General features: G+C 37.6%; 1 protein-coding gene across 1 annotated transcript in view; it reads left to right on the top strand.

Annotated features, from left to right (window-relative positions):
• tyw1 (tRNA-yW synthesizing protein 1 homolog) overlaps nt 1-25,779 on the top strand; it is a 58,668-nt gene that overhangs the window by 12,119 nt on the left and 20,770 nt on the right. The window contains exons 8-14 of the mRNA XM_082181023.1: nt 92-224; nt 7,410-7,462; nt 7,596-7,714; nt 10,258-10,367; nt 13,669-13,846; nt 17,557-17,692; nt 25,664-25,774. Of these exons, the coding sequence (XP_082037149.1) occupies nt 92-224; nt 7,410-7,462; nt 7,596-7,714; nt 10,258-10,367; nt 13,669-13,846; nt 17,557-17,692; nt 25,664-25,774 (840 nt within the window). The remainder of the gene's footprint in view (nt 1-91; nt 225-7,409; nt 7,463-7,595; nt 7,715-10,257; nt 10,368-13,668; nt 13,847-17,556; nt 17,693-25,663; nt 25,775-25,779) is intronic.

Genomic DNA, 25,779 nt, shown 5'->3' with positions numbered 1-25,779 from the left:
GTAACTATGAATGAGTGTTTTTTTGTTTGTTTTGTTCAATATGTGACTGATTTTGTGTCTTTTTTTTTCTTTGTGATTGTATGTGCTGCAGAGGATGGAGGGAGACGAAGAGGAAGCCCAGGGGGTGAAGCTGTCAAAGCAGAATGGAGTGAGGAAGAGCGAGTCAGAGGAGGAGCGGAGAGAGATGATCACTCCTGCCTTGAGAGATGCTCTGACTAAACAAGGTACAGCATGACCTTAACCCACATGTGGTATTCACTCACGCATAGAAAGATGTCTGTGACAGAAATGAAAGTTGTTGTAGAGCGGACAGCGGAGATCTGCGCAAGCACACACTTCTTTTCATTGTTCTGTTTCTCTAATGAAAATTTGAATGTCTTTGTAGCTTGTACATTCACTGTTCATGTTATATTTAAACGTTTTTTATTATTTTTTTATAGAAATAATGTGGTTGGTTTTCATGCAATATTTACATGCAGTACTCACCACTATAATTTTTGGTTATTGTGTGTGGTAGATGTGCCGTTATTTTCTTTTCCTGTTGTTTTATTCGTTGTTTGTTGCAAAACCCTCTTTATTAAATTTTTTTCTTTTTTTTGAGAGAATTTCACTGTGAGAATCAAATTTCACTTCCACCTCTGATGTAAAAAAAAATATTCTATAATTTTTTTTGACATTTTATCACGTTGCACTAAAGTTTGGGATCAGCAATTATTTATTAAGAAATTAATAAAAGGACGCAACACAACTTATCAAAAGTGACAGTAAAGACATTTATAATGTTACAAAAGATTTCTCTTTCAAATAAATGCTGTTCTTTTGAACCTTCTATTCATCAAAGAAAGTATGATGGTTTCCACACAGATATTAAACATAAGAAATGTTTCTTGAGCAGCAAATTAAAATATTAGAATGATTTCAAAACGATCATGAGACACTGAAGACTGGAGTAATGGCTGTTTTGATGTCATGTCTATAGCACAAATGGCGGAGTCTGCAAGACTTGTGGTTAGGGTTTGTTCAGATCTATAACCTAAAATATGAGTAATAGTGGTCCACCACTAGTGAAAACTCTCGCTATTAAAATTATACTAGCTCTGCAAGTTCGACAGCTGTAGCTTCTGTACATCAGTTTAAAGGGTAACTAAACCCTAAACCAACTTTTTTTAGTAAATGATCTGTAAGAAGGGGGCTTTATTAGTGCTGTTCATTGATTCGAGTAATTTTTTGGACATTTGTGTTTAAAGTGTTTTAATTTTACAAAATATGGTGTAAAAACGTCTGAGTGCTGCCCTCTTCAGGTTGAACAGTGGCTACTGCAGTTGAATTTTCCTATTGGAAGTTGTGGTACCCTCTGACGTCAGAGGGTACCAGCTAACCACGCCCTTGCCTGCAGAGAGATACGTCACAGATGCACGCCCCCTCTCCACTGGGCTCTGCCTACTTTTCCAGCATTTTTCAAATATTGACAGTGGGTGGAGTCAGGCTCTGACCAGGGGTTTAGTTACCCTTTAAGCACACAAGCTACACAAGCTCCTCACTGTTTACTGTTGTGTCCCATTTCCCTGATGATGGACAGTTGTTTCCTGCTTTCCTAGCTGCTTTAATTGAGTACATCTGAGATGGTTGTTTCATCTATCAAAAAAAAAATATATAAAAAAAACTGGATGCCAGGGCCCTGATGGTAATAATTAGGTCCTTGGCGCTGACAGAGTGTCACCCCGTTATTGTAAACCTAGTTTAATTTATGATTGTTTCTCACACTTTTGACAGTTTTTGCTTTCCGTAAGCGCTCTCATGTTTGTTATTAATAAACTGGCTGTGGAGCTAAAAAGTTTTCTCCTTGTGCACTACTTTCACCCCCGTCGTCTGGTTTCTGATGGAGCCTCTGATGGTGTGACTGTGCCTAACGGAGCTTAATGATGCAGCAAAGCCCAATTACTCCCCTCCTGCTGCTGGAGTTCCCTTGAGTTTTTAGCTCCACACCTTGCATTAGACCAACTCCAGCCGCATACACACACTGCACACCAGAGGCTGGCTGGCGCTCGCATTTCCACCAAGGTTGTGTGTACTACCAATCAGTGTGCACTGTGCTTGTGGCAATGTGCAATACTTATGAGCATGTTGTTAGTTTAACATGCTTGATATTGCAAACTCGCATTCAATCGAGACCAAGAGATCTTCACAGTATAAGACACGCGTTGAGCTAATATTATCCTGTTTCATTGGTAACGCAGTGTGTTGTAAGGGGAATTTTACCCAACCTGTCAAGAATGTGTCCAGGTCATTTCTTACCCAAAATGTATAAGGAACAAATAAGTTGTTTTAGTACATAGCTGTCTGGAATACTTGTTCAATCTCAGCATTCTGCAGTAACATTTTTCCAAGTTTAATTTCTCTCGCATAACTACATAAGTTCAGTTAGGGATGCCGTTGGTACCATTTCAGTTACATTGGAGATTTTTGTATTTTATTTTTACATTTTATTTATCGATATTTGTGCATTCTCATTTCCCTTATTTTTACATTTAGATGACAGCAAATGTAATGCTAAGTAGATCTTTTAAAACAAATAATTTTATAACACCGTTAAATATAATCTTTATGAAATCTCAAACTGAATATCCACCTTTCATACTGCACATTGATGTTGTAAAGGTGTAAATTCACTTGTAGCATTTACAGTAAAATGATTTATTTGACTTTTTAGTGAAAAAATTGTCATTTTAATTTCAGCCATTTATCTGTTGTCTGCCATAACATGAGAATTGTTAATGGCTTATCGTATCGTAATATAAGAAAATTAATGCACAGTCTGTTTGTTATTCACACAAAACAAACTCTGACAGAGTTATTTAAAACAGACATGAAGAGAGAAGGGGTTTTTGTATCATATTTATATATTTCTAAATCACATATAGTAGGTGTTTATTTAAATATTACAGCCTAAGATTATTAAAATTGTGAAAAAAAAAAAAATCTAATTTTTTTTGGGAAGAAAATGTAACCTAGACATTTCATCGTTCGAGTCACCCTGAATGAAGTGACCTCATGGTGGTTTGTTTTTGTTGAGTGTAACACAGGTTGAGTTTGGAAGTGTGAACACACAAACTAATGTGTGTAATTTAGCTGATCTTGCCTGCAGTCTAGAGAAGGTTCTGATGTGAGATTATATAACACTCATTTCCTGAGGGGCTGACTGGTAACCTCCTCTCGCTCGCTGTTATTTTTGCTCTTTTAATGATAAACTGAAATGATTCCCTCCGGCATTATTAGCGATGATTTAAAGATGAATGAGGGAGAGAGCTAAAGAGCTCCAAGATTGTTTTAAGTCATTTCCTTTAACAGCAGAAGAAATACAGCAGCCAGAGCAGAAAAAGAGGGCAAATGTGTTTGGTCAGAGTAATTGAGGCTGGTGGAAGTCAAAGCCTTGAAATTCCTCTTCATTCACCTCACGCCATAAATAACAGCTTGAAATGAAAACCTGAGGTAATGAAACTAAGATCATACCATAGCAGTGCGTCACTGATCTTGTGAAGTTCTGTTTTGGTGCTGTTCGTCATCAGTGTGATGGACGTTTTTGCTCCTGTCAGCTTCCTATGGTCCTGTGAGGGACTAAATTATGAGGAAATGCTGCATATCTAGTGACCGGCAGACTCTGCATGAACTGAGCCCTTGTTTACGTCTGGTTAACCTTGATAAATGAAACCTATTTAGAATGGACAGAACTCCTCTTCATGGATATATTGTCACAAGTAGTCACTAATTTATCCTCAAATTTGAATAGGACTTGTTATAGGTTTAACTCCAAATTAACCCCATTTGCTACACTCCTGGTCTTATTGTGAATGTTACTCCACAGAATTTTTTTTTCTTCATCGAAATGTAGGTCATTTGCCTCTAAATCACCTGTGCTGATATAATGGGATAATAGCTTTTGGCTATTAGGCTAGGCTAAATGGGTAGTTATTTAAGTCATTGTTTTAGGCTGTTGTTGTAAATAATGAGGCCTTAAGGTCTTGCCAATAGTTTAATAAGTAATTCAATTAAGTTTGACATTTCTGTAATGGTTATGGCAATGTATTTGGGGGAATATTATTGTGGTAAGTCTAGATATACTCTTAATGATCACCCACATGTTCCAAACATAGAGGTTAGAGGATAGAGGTTTCATTTTCTCCACAATTGTGTTGGTTCTTAACTTCTTATTTAGGTTTAATTTGATTACTTTATTACAAATCCTTCACCTTAGAACCGTTTCATGTTGATTTTCATGACTTGCAAGTATGAGAGCATTTAGCATTACAATTACGATTAAAATTAAATGACAAAAAAAACAAAATACAACTGCTATGTTTAATTAATTTTATATGGATCAGTTTAAACTGTTTATTTTGATAGTTTGATTCATTACTCTGCTTTGACTTGATGGCATCATTCAGAAATGTTTCTAGACATCTATTGTGGTATTTTACAATTATTTTTTCGTTCTTGTTAAAAATGTCACTAAATATCACTATTCGTGAGTCATATATTGGTGCATCTAAGCAAAATATATTAATTCTTCCTTGTATTAATTTAGATAAACACAATTTTGAACACATTACGTATAATTGCCTGTTTGCTCAAAATAATAGAATAAATGAAGAACCATTTCAAATTCATTATAAATACTGTGATTTTAAAAGATGATCTGATCAAAAGGCTGGAAATCTCAAAGTATAATCATTTTAGCTATATCACCTGGCTGTAAACTCAGTTTTTTTTTAAGGCTCACTGATGTGTCACTGATGTTAGTGCTTCACAGTTTCTATACACATGAATACTCATGATGTGAATATTCAGCATGTCTTGGCTTCCAGCTACCCAAATACCGAGCACTTCACAGCTGAAACCAAACCTGCTCTCTGATCCCGGCTCTATCCAAACAGATGCGGTTCTTCAGAGAGAGACGAGCGAACACCTCTCTTACATCCTCAGCCCCAGTGAGCTATTTGCAGACATAAAAGACAAGAACATGTGTTTGATGTGGAGTTTAGCTAATGAACATGGGAGAGAGAGATTGAGATCATTAGTATGGAGCTTCTTTCCTTCTGCTTTTCTTACCATTGACACTCCTCATGCATGTAGAGAGAAATTGTGAAAAAGAGAGGAATAACTCACTAAAAATGAAAATTGACATTGTTTACTCACCCCAACCACATTTTCTTCTTTCTTTCATCAAACACAAAAGATTTGTTTTGTCTGTATACAGTGGATGGTAATTTATTAATCCCAAAATGGACAAAAACTAGTCCTTGTTGGTCTTGAGACAAATATGTTTGGTGAATAATGATTTATTTAGGTCTGTATGCATCACAAATGATGACAATTAAACATTTTGGTAGAACTATCAATGCAGTGCCAAGTGGTTTTTGAGAGCGGTTTGGTTCTCTTCCAACAGGAAGTCTCGTTTATCTGTGATGTGAACTCTAACAGCCCTTTCAGCACAGAGCGATGACTTTATATTCTACGGTTTTATTAAAGTCCCCCTGTAGTCAATCATTTTATCCCGTAAAACTCATCATTGATCACCAAAATTACATATTTAAAGATTTTGCCTGTGTAAAAAATGTCTTCATGCCTTAAAATAGCTTGAATGTATCTCTACACCCTTGCTTCATTTAGTATACGTGTGTCCATGAATATGCTAATTAGCCCTGCATCAGCTCAGAGATTCGCTCGGCCAATTTACTAAGGTAAACTCTGCACAATGGTATCACTCTTTAGTCTTTACAGCGTCGGACACATAACTGTAATTAATATGATTAGCCTTTGCTTGACTATCAAACAGCTAATAATGTGTTTCTAATGTTACACAAACCATGTTCCCCTTCGCCATCTCAAAGCCAAACCGCTACCTTCTAACAATCAGCATCATTAGAAACGCTTTGAAAAACTTAAAACGTCAGTGGAGAAAGGCATATAGTTCATCATACACCCGCTATATTGCTAAATCTACCCGAGTTTCCACATCAAGGGAAAAAATACCAGGGTAACCTAGCTTCTCTTGAAGACTCCCTTTCTTCATGGCATAGTTGATATGCTAAAGCCCTCCCGCACATTGACGTGATTGGTAAAACGTGTTTTTAAGACTGTCTTTAGGTCACTGTAGTTTTAAGGAGAAAATTCTCAGCAATGGTGTTGACTTATGAGTTTGCACATGGTTTGTTTTAAACCACATTAAAAACACCACATAGACATATAAACAACATTAAAAACTTAATTTTCACCACAGGGGGACTTTAAGACTGCTATAGGGAGTGATGGTTGCCCCAGTGATGGCCCTTACATGTGGATTAAAGTCTAAATCGAGTCGGACTCCCCAAGGGGACGCAGCACAGTTGTGGGAGAATGAGGCTATAGACTTTAGAAATGGGCAGACTTAAGCACATTTGGCCTTTCAGCCTGCTGAGATGTATTGAGGAGCTTTGTTGGGAAATTTCTGGCATTTCTCCTGCTAGATGTTTAAGATCCTGTGCAAACTGTAAAATGGAAAAATCCTTGTGCTAGTACAGAGTGTACATTTATAAATGCACCTTTTTTTTTTTTTTTTTTTTTTTTGGCTCCATATTGCATTGCCCATCTCTAACACAACGTGTTAAATACTGCTATTTTAAGCTGTGTTATGATGATTTGTCATTAAAATGTGCTTATGGTTATGAGGTCAATACAATAATGATTTTTGAAGTTTGCAGATTAGGTTTTAAAAATGACTGTAGAAATTGCTCTAATATTCACATAGTACAAATTATACACGAAAAAAGGGGAAAAAAAATCCTTCATTCCATTGTATTTCCACTTTAATGTGCATTTGTAAAAGAACATACATTTTCAAACTATGCTGATTTGATGCTCAAGAAACATTTCCTATTATTATCAGTGTTGAAAACAGTCGTGCTGCTTAAGATTTGATGAATAGAAAGTTCAAAAGAACAGTATGAGCACTTTTTTTCATACTGTGCATTATAACACTGTGATGCCTAAATTCATTTGTATAAATAATTTACTTTATAGTAGTATAGATTTATAATATTGGTAATTTATCTGTTTTTGACCATGACATGAAAATAATAATAAAAATAAACATTTTAAAATGGAATAATGATCAATTATTGATAGCAATAATACATTTTTCCTGACAACAGGCCAACCACATTAGTGAAATTTCTTACCTCTAAACTCAAACATGTTGGTGACTAATCCAGTAGCTGCTGGCATTTAAAATACTAAGTGTTTTGGATTTGATTTCTGTGCTTAAAGGCAGTGTAAGATTCTTTTTGTCTTTTGAGGATATGTAGCTCAATCAGTACTCTTGCTAATCTCTGCTTGCCTTGATTCCATCTGTTCTTTGTTTTTGTGGTCTGTAGGGTATAAACTAATAGGAAGTCACTCTGGGGTGAAACTGTGTCGTTGGACTAAGGTAGGTTGTTTCCTTCTATTGATTTGTTGTCAATGCTCTTTAGCAAGTTTCTTTTTTAAAGCAGCACAATCTTTCCAGGCAGGAACAGTTTTTCTTTTTATAAATGAAACCAATGTTGCCCCTTTTTTGTTAGTCAATGCTGAGAGGGAGGGGAGGCTGCTATAAACACACCTTCTACGGGATTGAATCGCATCGATGTATGGAGACCACGCCGAGCCTGGCCTGTGCCAACAAATGTGTTTTCTGCTGGAGGTAGGAGAAGATTTGTAAAAAAAAAAAAAAAAAAAAAATGTATTCCATGATATGCACCTAATAAATTAATACTGAAATAAATGACCTAAAACAATCTGTTATTGCTCATATTTGGGGTTTCAACAAACCCTTAACCAAATATTTAATATTGGGTGCGTAACTCGTCCATTTTTATATAAAACAATATCCACTTCCACTACTGTGTAATAACATTTAAATGAATAATTTGATACAATGCACTTATTGTTTAAATGCATGTTTTCACATTTCACCTGCATGTAATTATAGCTGTAATTAACTTCTGTAATTGCATCTATAGTTACACTGTTGACCCTTCCTTTACACCTTAACTCACCCTTAAACCTACCCATACCACCAAACCTGTCCCTAACCTTTCCGTATACCACCTCAATAGCAGCAAAAGTGTTTTTTTATACAACATGAACACAAGTACATTGTACCTAACAAGTACTTTTTTTGACTCAAGTACTTAAACCTATTATAAAGTGGGACAAAAAAAAAATGGGTTAAAGGTTAAAAAGGTCATACTTATGTCAACTGTCATTCAAAATATCAGCCTGTATTATGTGAGAGATGCCTGAGCAAACAGCTGTGATGTCTATCTGAATAAATTGTAAGTGCAATGGTAGATGCAACACTGCTGATTCATAGTGACACTTGTGGAAAGAAGGTAGTATTCAATATTCCTGTCATTGGCTGTGAGGTTTTATGTGGTGGGGTGGGGGGGAAGAACTGTCAAAGAGCATCAGCGCTCCCCCTCTAAAGATTGTATTTGTGATGATTTCCACTGTGTGTGACCCTTAGTTGCCTTAAGGTACAGCCCAGCTTAAAGCTGCTTGCTGACAGAGATGGACTTGATTTAAAGTCGTCACTGTGAGCCTGTCAGCCTGACACAAACATCCACCCATAAACTAACAGGACACTGTGTCATGTCCTACAGCTCTGGGTTAGGACATACTGGGACAGCCTCCAATGCACAAAAACCAACTTCTGTGTCTGTAGTTTGAGTTGCGCTGTCAGATTAACACAGCAGATTGAGGGCGTCTCAGAGAGACTTTGATCCTGCTGTTGAGTAAATCTTTTTTCCCATCCTATTTTTTCATTGAATCAGCTGATTTTGAGGCATTATGGGGCATTATGAAGAAAAATCGTCTTGAGATTGTCAGTGAACTCTATTTTTATGCCCTTGTGTATGAGCAGTGAATCGGATCTAGTTTTTGGCATTGTGGGTTGTTTTGTTGTGCCGCTGTGACTCAGAGCGTTGCGCTAATCAAATTTTCCATCCGTTTCGTTGTCACATGCTGTGCCAATCCTCAAATGCCACACAGTTAATGACATAATGCAAATAAATGTGCTGAAGAAGTTTCAAAATGCAAAAGTTGTTTAGTCCTCCGCTTTCATGGAATGTGATGGAAATATTGAACTTTGCGTTAGGCGAGTAATTTGGTTAAAAGTGGCACTCGAAATTATGAGTCTGAAGAGGCCTCTTCATGTGGATGGGCTGGATAATTTAGGTGGCATCGCCTGAAACTGAGCAAAGGCATTAGAGTAAAAGCTCTTGAACCCATCTCAAACATTGGCTCTTCAGCCCAGAAGCCCATTTGATAAAGGCAAGAGGGCAATAAGATCAAGCCTGTTGATTGCTATTGATAAGACCAGGAATTGCTGTAGGTATTTACCTGTGTTGGACGTCATTTGTTTATGTTTCTTGGTATTATTAATACTAATAGTAATATTTATTAATATTAGTGGTATTTTAAACTGTTTTGGTGGTAATATATAATGCCTTATTCCTATATATAAATATATACACAGTATAATATTAGTGCTGTTTATATAATATGTACTGTATACACACACTCTACCGGTCAAAAGTTTTAAATCTGTAAAAAATTTAGTGTTTTTAAAAGAACACTCTTCTGCTCACCAAGGCTGCATTTATTTGATTAAAAATGCAATAAAAACAGTCATATTGTTAAATATTATTACAATTTAAAACGGCTGCTTTCTATCTATATGCATGTCTGTATGTCTGGTATGTATGTCTGTCTGTCTGTCTGTCTGTCATTTATGTATTTAAATGATAGCATTTATTTAGTTGTACTTTCTGATTCTCAACTCTATAAGCTTGCAACTAAAAACATACTGGAAAAAAACGATCTGCTTGTGGGCTAGTTGTTCAGACAACCCACTGACTTGTCCATTTTAAAAATGTAGTTTTGCACATCCTCATAATAGGATTTGGCTCTACCCCTGGTGAAGTGAGGAATATGGCGTCACATCCAGCATTTTCACATCTCCTGTTGCTATTTATGGCAGGGGAAGGAAGTAAAGCCACACTGCCTGGCATTTATGCCCTTTTATGTGATGTGAGAGTTGTTGAAAGGGTCACAGGATGCTAATTTGCAGGCAGTGGGGGTGCAGGTGTTGTTCTCAGGGGAATGAGACTGCGGTCCAGGGCGTGCAATGCTGTGACGGTGCCGTGCTGACAGGAGCTGTCCTCTTTCATTCTCTCTGAACAGACACCACACCAACCCAGTGGGAACAGAGTGGCGCTGGAAAATGGACCCGGCCGAGAAGATCATTCAGGAGGCCATGGAGAACCACAGGAACATGATTCGGCAATTCAGAGGTAATGGCTCCCTGGAGCTCCACTGTCCGTTACCTTCAGCTAACCTCTCCTGCTGCCTTTGAACAAATAACGGAGGATTAAAGGCCACTGCATTAGTAAAAACACTAATTGGTCACGGTGTATTTTACATATTTTACATTTTACCTCACACCTAGTTTGATGTGAATAAATGACAAAAGTTGTCTGTGAATTTTCTGGTCTGTGTTAGTTTTTGGTGTACAGGTGAATGTATTCTCCAGAAATCTTGTTGTGCCAAAAAACCTGAGCAGAAAATTCACACCTGCTGTTAATAGCCCTTTACACTGTAATTGTACAGAAATAACTTTTGTTTTATTTAAATCCTTTTCCTCAGAGGCACAAATCCAGTTGGAAGCTATTCAAACATTGTGTGACATAACACTATATTGACGTCTTTGAAAACCCTCCCGGTTTCAGAGATTGTCCAACAGACACTGGGGTATATTTAGCTGTCACTACTGTTTGCAGAAGGCTGTAACAGGACAGGCTCTAAGTGCAGTTCGACTGGGTCTAATTTATTCATTTGCACCCTGTCACTTTCTTCACCATATGCTGCATCAGATCAGTACTGGATCCATCAGCTTTCAGCAGCATTAAGGAGACTGTATTTGTGGCTGGATTAGTTTGACAGGTCGAGATCAGATGGAAAGGGTGTTACAGACTTAATTTGTAAAGCAACAGTGGAGAGTTTTTATTTGTTTATGTTGCAGATAATTCCCAATACAGCATCATATAGAAGTAATTAGGGTACATGGACTCAGTTTTGTTTTGTTTTGAGAGTGCCTGGATGGAATAATTTTTCTCTAAGGAAAATTTGTTTCACAGATGATTTTGGTAACGTCTAAATCAAACAACCTTGATAAAACAATGAAGTGATTTGTGGTATTTCATGTTTGTTCAAAACTTATTTTATTTCGACCTTGATCGAATACCATAGCTGAAGCTAAATTTGCATTTGCTATCATTGAATTTCCTTCATATGCCAGAATATGCGTCTTCATTATGAGTTTAGAACATTTTTGCAAATCCGTCCCTTAATTAAATGCCTAATTTTAGAATATAATCGCATATGTGCATACTCTTTGTTTCAGTGGGTTTTGTGATTCACACATCTACATCATAAGACCTTCCATAACTTGAATTTCCTGAACTTCAGTTATGGTCGCAAACAGGATTCAGAATTGTCATTTGAGTTCAAGGAATTAGAATTTAAATGTTAAGAAATTCATGTAACTGCTGTAAGTGTAGTTTTTAATTGCAATAAAACAGCTCATTAACTGAAAGTGAGCAAAACCCTGAACCCTGACTGATAAAAGCATCAGCTAAATGACAAATTAGTCAATTAAATAGTGGAATGAATCATGCTTCTTTTCAAATGTTACTGCTAATGCAAATCATCTCTGTTTTGATGGCAAATTCTTTGTAATTTAGGTCAGTCATGGCAGAAAATTATGTCCTCCACTCTTAGGACTATTTTTGCAATGGCATACCAATACTGTGTCATAAAACTCTCTAATGCCAGCATATTTCCTCTTCCCTCCAAAATGTGCCCGTTGGGACGTAACACATACCTGTCTCTCATTCCTCATCTCCACAATCAGGTGACGTCAACTCGTAATGAGTTGTGATTTCACTGCCAGATCCAGAGTTCAACTTCCATCTCAGTACTTTGGTGGACATCTGGATCAGACTTTTTTTTTTAGGATTGAGGGGGCACACCAGATGGATTTTCAAGAACCTTAAAATGGGAACTAAATCCTTTTGCTCTCTTTCTTAGCGTTTGAAGGGACTCCCTTAACACCACTGGTTTTGTTTTACCTCACTGCCTTCATACTCCTTAATATGGGGTGATTTGGAGACTGTTTGATGTGTGTCCCCCCACCTTCATCTGCAGTAGTCTGAAAAATTTATCAGAGATGTCTAGCGTAGATGGCTACAAACAGATCTGCGACTAAGAGAGGGAGTTTTCTGATGATATCTGCTGGGAATGTTATTAGGTGGAGTGGCACAGTCCCAAAGTCAGTTTGATTCGATTTTATCATTCGTAAATCAAGGTTTCTGCTTTTTGAAACTCAAGACATCTGTCTTTGATCATCTGCTTTGAGCACAGATGTCAAACTTTTGTATTTTTCTGAAATGAACATTGCCCATGGCCTACTGTTCTGGTTGAATTATTTTTCAGAAATCTAATAATGTTCCCGTCGAGCAACTTTTTTTCCTTCGAGTTTCGAGAAATGGACAGGGAATGTTTTGATAAAAGTAGTACATCATTTTTTTGTCTAAAGATTAGCACTTTTGATGCATCTAAGCCAGATAAATCAAGGCTCCTTATGGAGACTACTGTAGGTCTTGTTCCAGTGTCTGAGTTGGTCCAGCCTCCGCATTGCCATCTTGGTCTCAGCGTCCACTCTGGCTTGGTGGCACAGTTGATATTTAGCAGTGACATCACTGCTCCGTGTAGCAGAAGTAAGCCATGGTGACCCAGGGCTGAGTAAACAAACGCACTAACAAGTGAACAGAGAGAGTGGATGAAAGGCAAGCAAGCACAATGTGCCAAGGGTACAGAGCACAAAAAATGGAGCCAGAATCTTCAGTAATCAAGAAAGAGAGAAGAAAGTGTTTGGCTACTAGAACTTATTGCTAGTCTTATTAGAATACAATTAGTTAATATAGTCTTTTCTTGGGAAGATTACTAATTTCCATTTTCTTTGTCCATTTTTGTGTTTGTCTCTCAGCCTGTGCATAGAAGCATATTGATAGTATGACCAGGGATGTATTCCAGAAAGCAATGTTAATTTAATGTCACATAAACCCTGAAAAGTGGGAAAAATGTGAAAAACTCTGTTGATTTACCCAAACCTTGCTTACTCTGTGTTTTCACTGGTTTTTGGAACCAGTATACCCAAAGACATTCTCAAAAGAGCACCTAATCCAGAAGTCACCATAGAGTCACCAGTGCTTTATAATATATTTTGTGAGAAATGTCATGGCCACTGGAGCCTCAATAGTGTAATCAAGTTGTCTAACAAGATAATTTATCCCATGATGCATCATACTTATGATAGTTAAGCAGTATGGGAAACGTACCTCAGCCTGACATCGGCTGAGTTAGGGGTGGGGTTATCTGCTTGATTCGAGACTGGCATATTTGAGGAGTTTTTGGAAAACCTATCTTTGCAATACTGTTTGTGGCTCTAGTTGCAAAGAAATTAAACACTTTAGCTTTAATAAATGATCTGACCACTTAAAATTGTAACTTTTGTGGTGTTTTATCACATGACAGGAGTTCCAGGTGTGCGTCCCGAGCGTTTTGAAGAGGGCCTCACAGTCAAGCACTGTGCTCTGTCTCTGGTGGGCGAACCTATCATGTATCCTGAGATCAACACCTTTCTTCGACTGCTTCACCAACAGAACATATCCAGCTTCTTGGTCACCAATGCCCAGTTTCCTGAGGAGATCAGGTAGGATTTAATAACCATATGTTCAGGATTTTGGAGATTAAATGAAGAATTGGCTACTGAAAAACCCATATCGATGAACCACTAATCCTAATATTGTGGGGAGACATTCCCCTTAATGTCTATGATGGTTATGACCCTGATTGTGGGTGCAAACTTTTGTTATAAATCTTGTCATATATCATTCAGTGATTCTGATCTGGTGACTACACAGACAAAGCCTGTTTTTGAATGCGTTTGTTCTCTGTATATCTGCAGTAGTTGTAACTACTGAACATCCTCCAGCTTGAAGTTTTTCCCTCAGTCTTTGAAGTCCCACTCGGGCTGTAACAGGACTGATAAGCCATAATCAGGCCCTGAATTGCAAATCACAGTTTCTTTGACTTCTAGCTCTTCCAATTCCACTAGATTGTGAGTTTTCAGGAGCAGCCAAAAAGCTATTAGCTATCTCTCTTTCTGCTCCCCAGCTTAATGCAAAATACATCCTCACCTCATTCTTCTGACTGCTGCACGCTGCGCGCTGAATCCTCTCACAGATCAGGCAGGTTATCTGAGGGTGAGGGGGACGTCACCTCAGCTGCTGGAATATCATGTTGACAGTGTGCTGAGGAAGTGAGGAACACTTGTCAATCGTTGTTGTTTATCTCGTAGCTGCAAGCTTTGCCACGCTGCGCTGCTGAGGCAGGCCTTTTTTGAGTGATAAACAAACCAGCAGAAGAAAAAAATTATATTCACTGAGGGTCTCAGCATCGAGCCTTCCCTCTCAAAAAGTATTTCTCAAATGGCATTATAATGAGATCCTAGACCTGCTGCCTTACTCAAATTAATATGCAATTTTTTTTGTTGTGTTCGTTTCTGGAGGTAAGGATGAAATGGTACACCGGCACAAGCCTCTAACAACTCAAAATAGCCAATTATACTGATACTTATTTTAAAGCTTTTTCTTATCATCTTGGTTGATTTATATATTTAAAGAGCTTGTATTTTACTTTAAATAGTTAGTATCACAATGGATGACACTGGATAACTGAAAGTGAAAATACCAAAAAAGGGGTAAACCATGTGACAGAAAGATAACACTATAAGATCTCATTAGTTAACATTAACTAACATTACCGAACAATGAGCAATACACTTGTTACAGTATTTATTAACATTTGTTAATGTTAGTTAATAAAAATACAATGGTTCATTGTTTGTTCATTTTAGCTCACATCCATTAAATGATATGAACAGACAACTTTTGATTTTAATAATGTGTTAGTTAATGTTGTTAATTAGTTAATTAATTACTAAAATTAATAAATGCTTTAGAAGTATTTTTCATTGTTAGTTCATCTTAACAACTGTAATTAATGGTAACAATGGAACCTTATTGTAAAGTGTTACCAAAAAAGATGCAATTGACAAAAGTAAAAAGGCTGGAGAAACAAGTACAGGCCCAAACAAGATAAATTGATTGCAGTTACTAGAGAGTCAGCAGAATGCATAAACATTTCAATAATCCTGAGTAAACTTAAGAGTTTTAATTAGGTTTTGAAGATGGAGGGCAGTCTGAATTTGGGAACTATTAATAAATCGGCAGAGCAGGAGAGAAGCTGAATCGGAATTTTAATATTGCAGTGCTAGACCACTTTTACGAAAGTGGAGGAAAGGAGTTTAATGAGATGTTTAATATGTGAACTGAGGACACAGTTGAAAATCACACCTAGAATGGTACAATCGGTGAAGTCTTTAATAAAACTTCAAATCACCGATAAGAGTAATCATAGATTAGTTTTGTCAGAGCTGTTTTAGCTGCCATGAACACTTTGACAATCATGGATGCAAGGGTATTGGGAGAGAAAATAGCAATGAAATCTTAGTGCATGCCACCAAATTATTTGTCCAAGGGGAAGCATATAAACTAAAAAAAGGAAAGGGCCTAGAACTGAGCCCTGGGGAACACCGTGAGCAATGGTAGCTGGATTTGATTTCTTTATCAGTAGAAATTGATGCCTTTATCATTAGAATGATGATAACCAGTGAAGAACAGTGTCAGTGATGCCAAATGCTATTATGTGGAAAATATTGTGGTAGACAATGTCAAAAGCCTTGCTAAGAAGACAAAAATAACTAAGATTGTCCATCTATTGAGATTTCTCAGAATGTATGCGAGTCCACTCTTTTCAAGTTGTTTTGTAAGATGACTCCCATGTTTGAAGGAGACACAAGGGTCAGCTTTTCCATCCTGAAAATTCCATTCCATCTCGACATGGATGAAGGAACATCACCTGCAGCTCAACCTGGCAAAGACTGAGCTTCTCGTCCTCCCTGCCAATCCGTCTCTGCAACACGACTTCACTATCCAGCTAGACTCATCATCAATCACCCCATCAAGGTCGTTCAGAAATCTTGGAGTAACAGTTGATGACCAGCTGACCACATTTCAGATCACCAGATCACATTTCAAAGACAGCTCGATCATGCAGGTTTGCACTGCACAACATCAGGAAGATCAGGTCTTTCCTAACTGAGCATGCAACACAACTTCTCGTCCAGGCCCTGGTCATTACTAGGCTTGACTACTGCAATGCTCTTCTGGCTGGACTTCCATCATGTGCAACCAAACCTCTACAAATGATTCAGAACGCTGCAGCTCGTCTTGTCTTCAATGAGCCCAAGAGGGCCCACGTCACTCCTTTGTTCATCTCACTGCACTGGCTGCTGCTCGCATCAAGTTCAAGGCATTGGCGCTTGCTTACAGATCTGTCACAGGCTCAGCTCCCTCCTACTTTCACTCACTCCTACAAGTCTACATCCCTACCAGAAGCCTTCGATCGGTCAACGAGCGACGTCTCGTGGTTCCATCACAGAGAGCCAAAAAATCACTTTCCAGAACATTCTCATTCACAGTTCCATGCTGGTGGAATGATCTCCCCACCCGCATCCGGAATGCAGAATCCATGACAACATTCAAAAAAGAGCTGAAAACTCTTCTCTTCCGTGAGCACTTAACCTCATAAAAAAAAAAATATATATATATATATATATATATTTTCCTGTAAATTCTCGCTTATCGGGCTTATGCTACTCTGAATAATGCCTGAACTTCGTATTCTGAGCACTTCTTGCGTTGTTTTTGCCTCTTCACGACGACTTGCTTAATTTAGTCCCAATTTCTAAGTCGCTTTGGACAAAAGCGTCTGCTAAATGACTAAATGTAAATGTAAAAACGGTAGGCGTATTGACTCGTTCTCCTTGCCCATAGGGAAACCACAAAAGTTATCACTCAGATACCTTAGTGGGCGGCATTTACACTGTGGACACTGACAGCCCCTCATTAGAAATACCATGTCTTCTCTAAAATGATGCTAGGGTGATCTAGTTGGACAGTCCAGAGCTGAACTGAGTGATTGAGTTTTTTATTTGGCAAATGCAGCTCTGGCAGTTGTTTGTATGGTACATTGTCTGAACGTACACATTACCTAGTCCTGGCTTAACACCAGTTTTCATATCACATCACTCAGTTGCGTATTGCTTTATTGTGTTGTACACAAGCACAGTGAAAAGAATACAGTACAATAGAGTCACTTGCACTGGCTGGCCAGAATCGGTTTAGATCCTGATGCTTATGCACTCCAATTTTCTTCAGTCTTGTTAATATGTTAAAAAGCCAGACTTTCTGTGCTCAGTGTTAATTTTATTCTCCCTCCAACTCTCTCTATTTATAGGAATCTTGTGCCTGTTACACAACTTTATGTCAGCGTTGATGCCAGCACCAAGGACAGTCTGAAGAAAATTGACCGTCCCCTCTTCAAAGACTTCTGGCAGCGCTTTTTGGACAGTCTCAGAGCGCTTGGTGAAAAGGTAGGTCCACTGTGCAGTAGTCCAGATAAACAAGAGTTTTGAATGTGTTAGAACTGTTTATTTGTTTTAAGCTTGTAATATTGCCATCTCACTGACTTTATAATCCTACAACCTGAAAAGCACATCCAGATGGAGGAAAATCTTATTCCGGTTTTAGTGGTGAGACTATTGTTCTAGACTGATATATAAGGCGTCTTTTGCATTCTTAGTCTGAAAGAAGTCCTTTTTTTAGGACCAACTGTTGTCAACAATCACTTGGGCTGGGTATCGAGTATGATACTTTTTAGGCACCGACCGAATTGCCTTGATACCATGGAGTATCAAAAAATGTCTTGTAGTTCGTAACCAAATTTCGATTCTTAAGGGGTTTATCTCGTAAACGTCAGTGAGCCAATGAGCATGCAGCATGATTGGCTGTGGGGAGGCATCAAGGAAAAACACTAGTTTACACCAATTATGCCCAGAGACGGGGCTCACACGCAGTGTTGTCAATTCTGTGGTTTTATTTTTTCAGTTTGTTGACTTTTTTACAGACTCAAAGTTTTTTTTAAGGTAATGTGTCATGTAATCTTGTTAAAACGGATTTCATAAAATTGTTTTTTTGAATGATACCCAGCCCTAACAATCACCCATGTTGGCCCTTGCTTAGCAAGAAACCCAAATAGAACTGCAGTTATCAGGGGTACAAGACCCAGGGCAACATTGTGTTTCTTGTGATATTTAAATAGTGTACAGATCTTAATGAATCAGCACCATTGCTCTTTAATGACTTGTATTGACACTAATAATCATTGTGTCTTTGCAAAGGCCATGTAATGAAGAAAAAAAAAGACTCTGGTATTTATTCAAAATCATTCAACTCTCCCCAATCACTTAAGTCAACATTTATTAAGTGTTTTACAAGATTAATAGTTCTGTTGTGCATTACTGTGTGTAAAACTCAGTTGTCGCTGGCCCTAAAAAGGATTGTTTAATTGCCAAAAGCTGTTTTCGTCTCACTTCTCTTCATTCATTATTTTTCCTATAATTCATATCAGGCCTCAACAAAAACAATCTGGAAATCCCTGCTATCGATTATGTTAATTCCAAACATAATGACCGCAAAGCTCCAGGATTGATTTCATTTTAACCCAAATCCTCTGATTTATCTGAGTAATGATAGCAAAACCTGCTTCGTCTCTAACAATGTCTTTTTTTTTCCCGTCAGAAATAGGTGTTGAATAAAAGTCGCCGGGTGCCTTTAAATGCTTTAACTGCGATATTAAGGTGAAGTTCTGTTAAAAATGCTAGCCTGATGGAGTGGATGCGTAGGTGCCGTCCGTCAATGGCTCTTATTAGGGGTTCAGCAAGCTGTCATGACAAAAGCAGTTTGTAACACAGAAGCCTTGGCATTACTGCGTAATGATTTTTAAGTGCCATCATTCAGAGATGATTCACTGCGCCTGTGTGCTAAACTTCTGTAATGACTTTTCTGCATTTGCCATTGAACATACCGCTCTGTCTATGTGTGTGTGTCTGTACATATGTGCATATGTGAGTCATAAAAAGGAAGACACAAAAACTGAAAGTGCTCTTCTGTTTTCTAATGAGTTGAGATCACCTGCAGTGTCTCTTTCTGACTGAAGAGAGTCGACACTGATGGCACTGTGTAGACAGCAGGATTGTGAGGCATTCAGGATTGTGCTTTTATCCAAATCGACTTCCAAATAAAACCAAGGGAATAAGAATATATATATATATATATATATATATATATAAATTAGTAATTACTTTTTTATTTTATTATTATTATAATTTTTTTAATTTTTTTTTAAAGATAAACATGTCTCATGTCATTCAAACTGCCCATTCCTGTTTCAGTGGGTGACCAGAATAAGTTGCAGTTTCACCAGACTTTATGTTGATGTTGAAACTCTGGCTTTGTGAGACGAGAGAGAATGTCATGTGGCTGACGACTGCTTTGTCTCCATCACTTGAGCTTCACCTGTCTAGACTGACACCGTTTCCTTAGGCAGTTTGTCTACCATTATGCAGACTCCTTTTTCTATGGCTTATTCATCACTCTCACATCTACAAGATTTAATTACAATGCATTTGTTTCTGGCTTCTATTTGTCAGAGACAAATAGGACGCAAGTATAAAAACAAAATCATTAATGGCTGTTTTATTCTCAACATTCATCACCATAACAGTTATATTCCATTTTTCTCCTTTCTCCCTGTAACTACAACATTGCATCCTCATTAATTTGGTTGTTAGTTTGCATTCTGCTTAATTGGTTCTCAGATATTGGCCTACAGTCTGTATATATTATAATCTTGTTTACATTAATTGTCTTTTTTTTATGATTTCGGTACACTATGCAAAACTCAAACCCGTTTTTGATAAACATGCATGAAGAACTCAATCTTTCTTTAAAGTGCACTGCCAGAGATACGTGTTCTCCTGTGTGACTTAATGACCTTGAAAAGGAATTTGTAGATGCAATAGAACAACAATAGAACATAGTTCAACATAGAAACTACTAACGCCCCCATATTGTTTTGTGTTGATAGGATTCTTATTTTGAAATCAAATTTGTTCTTATTTATCTGTGAGTTTTTATTAATGTCGATTAGCACACACACACACACACACACACACACACACACACACACACACACACACACACACACACACACACACACACACACACACACACACACACACACACACACACACACACACACACACACAGAGAAAATGAATTTGATAAACCACAAATATATAAAATGAGCTTTTTCATAAATGATCCTTATAGATTCTTGCTCAGAAAGAGAAAAAAGCAGTGTGCTGTACTTCAGTGGAAGGGCTCCGACTCTGGATAATTAAGAAATAGGCAGAATCCTTTGGGAGACGCTGGAATGGACGTCTTTGCATCCGGTCTCTGACACTTGTTTTTTTTTTTCTTTCACACCGTTTCATCTCAGTGTACTGCTTTGCAGCAGAGCAGGGAAACATGACTCATTTGAACGTTTTTTCTCTTCACAATATGAGTGCCTTTTATTGTGTGTGATTGTCTTTTGGACACATTATGTAGATCACAGATGGCATTTTCCCCACTACATAAATAAACTGCAAATAGTGTATTATAGTTTTTCCATGATCAAGAACCTTATGTTTTTCCAAGTTTATTGAATAAAACATTGCTGTTGTACACTTGTGTTAAAGTGCCTTATTAGAGATTATGTACTATGAAGTATGATGATAAAAGACATGAAATTGTTATTGCACATTTAAATAGTTTCAGCTCTCACAAATGCACAGAGAAAGGTGTAAGGCAGCAGTGTTTGCCAGGGATTCAGATAGTGACTGATCGACTCACTGTGGTTTTAATATGGGACCCCTGAATGATGGGAGTCAATGAAACTGGCTTTATGGGGTCATTAGTCTTCAGATGTGTCAGATCAAAATTTCAGTGCCTTGATATTTGAAGTCATTTTGAAATGTCATTTGCAGCACATTTCTGTAATGTGAAATTTATTTCAATGAGAAAATTTTTTATGCAAGATGTCTTTTTTTATTTTTTTATTCCTTAGTCTTTTTTTCTTAGGAATAGTGTACACCACTGAATTGTGTACACTTGAACATTTAGTAAGGAAGTAAATGATACATTTTAAATGCATATTGACTTTAAACAAACGTCAAAACCTGCCGTTTTGGATCAGTTCACTTCTGTCTCAGCTTCATTGATTGAGCTCAGAAAAGTTAAAAAAAAAATTAAGTAAAGTTTGTGTTTCTGGTCATTTTTCTTCCGAATAATGAACTTCATCTGATTTCACTGAAATGCAAACAAGCTCTTTAAATATTGAAGATTGTGTTTAAGAATGAAGAAAATCCATTAGAATTCATCTTAAGTATTCCTTGTCTCTACAGATCGGAGACTGTGGTTTCTCTATGTGTGGTTGAGTGGTGTAGAGTTTAGTTAAGTGCACAGACAGAACCCGTCACTATACTAAGTGTGTCCTTGGGATCTGTAGCTCTCAGGCTAATTAGGCTAGTGCTGTTCACGTTGAAATGCAGTGCTCGGCCCTCTTGTTTTCCAAGGAAAGAGTACAAATACAGCACATGACAGATGAAGAGCCATGTGCTGGAATTACATTCCAGAGTATTTTGGACAGTTGCCACAGCATTGCTATTTAGTTGCTAAGGTGTTCTGAGTGGTTTTAGCCAATTAGCTATGTTTCCATCCAAATTTCACTTTTAGTTTATGCTGAATATTAACCATAATATTAATACAGAACACAAACCATTTTGAAGCTTTTCCGTCAAATTTAAGAGTAAAATCGCCACTTCACTTCGAGCTAAATTGAATTTAGTCACATAACATTGAGGCAAAATAACATGACTTTTATTGTGCATGTAGAAATTAGTTTGGAAATTAATTTATATATGCATATGCATGCGTACACATTTTCTTATTTTATTTAACACTTTTTTGAAGTTTCTTCTTGGTGTTTCCATCTTGCATTTATTTGATCCACTATTGCAAACTTCACATTTAAAATGTGGATTGAAAGCTGGCAAAACTTTCCTTTGATTGATTTGATGAGGTGCCAAACGTCTCTTTGACGGGACCAGAAACGAACCATATCTAGGTACCAGAATAGCAATTCCAAAAGTCTTCAAAAAGTGTAATGGATAATAAATAAATAAATAAATAAATAAAATAGAAATAAAATAAAAACATTTCACCCGTTTTATCATCTCCCATACATAAATTGTAGGTTTGATTGCTTGTAAAAGTAATAGCCCTCCACAACAACCTGTACAGTTGATAATATTCGTGTCTTGTGTATTTTGTAAGCAAATTTGATATTCATTATATGATGTGGATAGGATATCAAAGAAGTGGAAACCTTCAAAATACCTTTATGCTTTTTTTGGTTGTTTTAGGGCAAATATATTTAAATGGAAGAGATGGATTTAATTGATTTCCGCAAAGTGCAATAATAATAGTGAGGCTTGCCTTATTGTGGAAATTCAGACAAAGCTCTGTGTCAGCACTTCTTTACTCTACACATACAGCTGACTCTATGTTGGCATGCTGCTGTTCTGGTCTAGCATGTGGCTGTCTGTTTTTACGGAGCCATGCTTACCTCCTGCCTGATTCAGCCTCAGGTGTGGGATGGATGAAGATCTTTTGGCAGGTTTAAAATTGGTTGCCGCTCTAAATACCCTCGCCCGCTGCCACATCACTCCAATTATCCATCTCGCATGTCCGTCCCCCTCTCTCTGGTTCATGCACACATATGTGAGCACACCTGTGAAGGCCAGATCCTCCCCAGCTTTCACTGGCTTCCATCCCCCATCCTTCCCTCCCTTGCAAATCCACTAGTTAGCATGGATCAGGATCAATGCTGACTGCACTGACATCTGTACTTCGACAGAAACCAACCAATCATTCAAAGGCATTCAGTCTATAGGGACAGACATGGGTTATTCTGAGCAATGTCAGACTGTGACAGTCAGACTATTTGATTGACAAGGTGCAATAACAGGAACGGGAGGCATGAGTGTCCATTATCACTCGCTGTGTTTTGTGTGGTCTTCCCCTTAGGACATCAGCATGTGAGGGTCTGTGAGTAATGATGTGGGCCGGAGCACACTGAACTCCAGGACCCCAGGGCCAGACACCAGAGTCTGAAGCTTGGAGAAGCTCTTATTAAAAAGTCTGACTCCTTTTCTTCATGTTCACCTGACTCTCTTGTCAATGATAATATTAAGCACCGTCAGCAAGATTACGTTGATGCAATAGCTAGAAATGGAACATCCCACTTTCAGCTCTGAATTATTCTTCAGTCATGGGATGTGCTGTACATCTTCATACCTTCATTACATCAAAAGTTTTGCTAGAAATTCATTACTTTTCAAAGGCGTATGCTTGGGCTGTCACCATCAGTCAATTGTGGCGAGTTTATGATTAATTTTCATTGTTTACTTTGTCACTTATCTTGTCACTTGTTTACTTGTACACCTTAAGAACTCCTAAATTCACATTGTACTTGGACTTGTATACCAACAGGGTAGAATTTATATTATTATTATTATTATTTAAAATGTAGTATTTTGTAATACAAATACAAATTATACAATACAAATGTTATTTAAATAATTATTAATACGTAATATATTATTTGTTTTATTATTATTATTTAAAATAGTTATATACACTCACCTAAAGGATTATTAGGAACACCTGTTCAATTTCTCATTAATGCAATTATCTAATCAACCAATCACATGGCAGTTGCTTCAATGCATTTAGGGGTGTGGTCCTGGTCAAGACAATCTCCTGAACTCCAAACTGAATGTCAGAATAGGAAAGAAAGGTGATTTAAGCAATTTTGAGCGTGGCATGGTTGTTGGTGCCAGTCGGGCCGGTCTGAGTATTTCACAATCTACTCAGTTACTGGGATTTACACGCACAACCATTTCTAGGGTTTACAAAGAATGGTCAGAGGAGAATGGGCCGACTGATTCAAGCTGATAGAAGAGCAACTTTGACTGAAATAACCACTCGTTACAACCGAGGTATGCAGCAAAGCATTTGTGAAGCCACAACACGCACAACCTTGAGGCGGATGGGCTACAACAGCAGAACACCCCACCGGGTACCACTCATATCCACTACAAATAGGAAAAAGAGGCTACAATTTGCACAAGCTCACCAAAATTGGACTGTTGAAGACTGGAAAAATGTTGCCTGGTCTGATGAGTCTCGATTTCTGTTGAGACATTCAGATGGTAGAGTCAGAATTTGGCGTAAACAGAATGAGAACATGGATCCATCATGCCTTGTTACCACTGTGCAGGCTGGTGGTGGTGGTGGTGTAATGGTGTGGGGGATGTTTTCTTGGCACACTTTTGGCCCCTTAGTGCCAATTGGGCATCGTTTAAATGCCACGGCCTACCTGAGCATTGTTTCTGACCATGTCCATCCCTTTATGACCACCATGTACCCATCCTCTGATGGCTACTTCCAGCAGGATAATGCACCATGTCACAAAGCTCGAATCATTTCAAATTGGTTTCTTGAACATGACAATGAGTTCACTGTACTAAAATGGCCCCCACAGTCACCAGATCTCAACCCAATAGAGCATCTTTGGGATGTGGTGGAATGGGAGCTTTGTGCCCTGGATGTGCATCCCACAAATCTCCATCAACTGCAAGATGCTATCCTATCAATATGGGCCAACATTTCTAAAGAATGCTTTCAGCACCTTGTTGAATCAATGCCACGTAGAATTAAGGCAGTTCTGAAGGCGAAAGGGGGTCAAACACAGTATTAGTATGGTGTTCCTAATAATCATTTAGGTGAGTGTATATAGTTATACATATTAATAGTTATGTTTTAAATATTTCTCTGAGTCAACTTTAGTTACTTTACATTCACACAATTTTGTTGTTTTGAATATGAGTTTGAATATTATACAATACTAATACATTTGTCTAATTCTTCACTTTCATTTGTAATTTTAGAGGGATTTGTCAGTAAGCATGTTCTTATTAAATTATCTTAAATGCATCTTTGGGGAAATATGTATTTAAAAAAGACGAAAACTAAAAAAAATTGAGTATTGTCTAATGTTACATTTCAGCCGTCTCTATTGCTGTAATTAAATCATATTTTTATATGACCCACCCCATTTATATTTCACCAGCAAATCCTCATGTTAATAATTTAAAAATATTTTTTCTTTAAATGCATTCCTTATTTAGTGATTCATTAGTGCATGCTATTCCTAAAGACAAAGTTAGTCTTTGTAATCTTTTTGTGATAGATGAAAATACCTTTTTTTCTCTCATTGATCATCTGGGTTTACTCAGAAATACATCAGATTACAGAAGTGGGTTGCAAGTATCATTTGGTATTTTCAAACTCAGGTGCGTTGGAGGAATTAAGACAACTTGTGTTTCCTCCTCTAGCAACAGCGAACGGTGTACAGACTGACCTTGGTGAAGGCCTGGAATGTGGATGAGCTGAAGGCCTACTCAGATCTCATCGTCCTTGGCCAGCCAGATTTCATCGAGGTCAAGGTATG

This window comes from Leuciscus leuciscus, assembly GCF_965113295.1.
Source record: "Leuciscus leuciscus genome assembly, chromosome: 9".
In the NCBI taxonomy this organism is placed as follows: Eukaryota; Metazoa; Chordata; class Actinopteri; order Cypriniformes; family Leuciscidae; genus Leuciscus; species Leuciscus leuciscus.
This window is presented reverse-complemented; position numbering and strand designations above follow the sequence as displayed.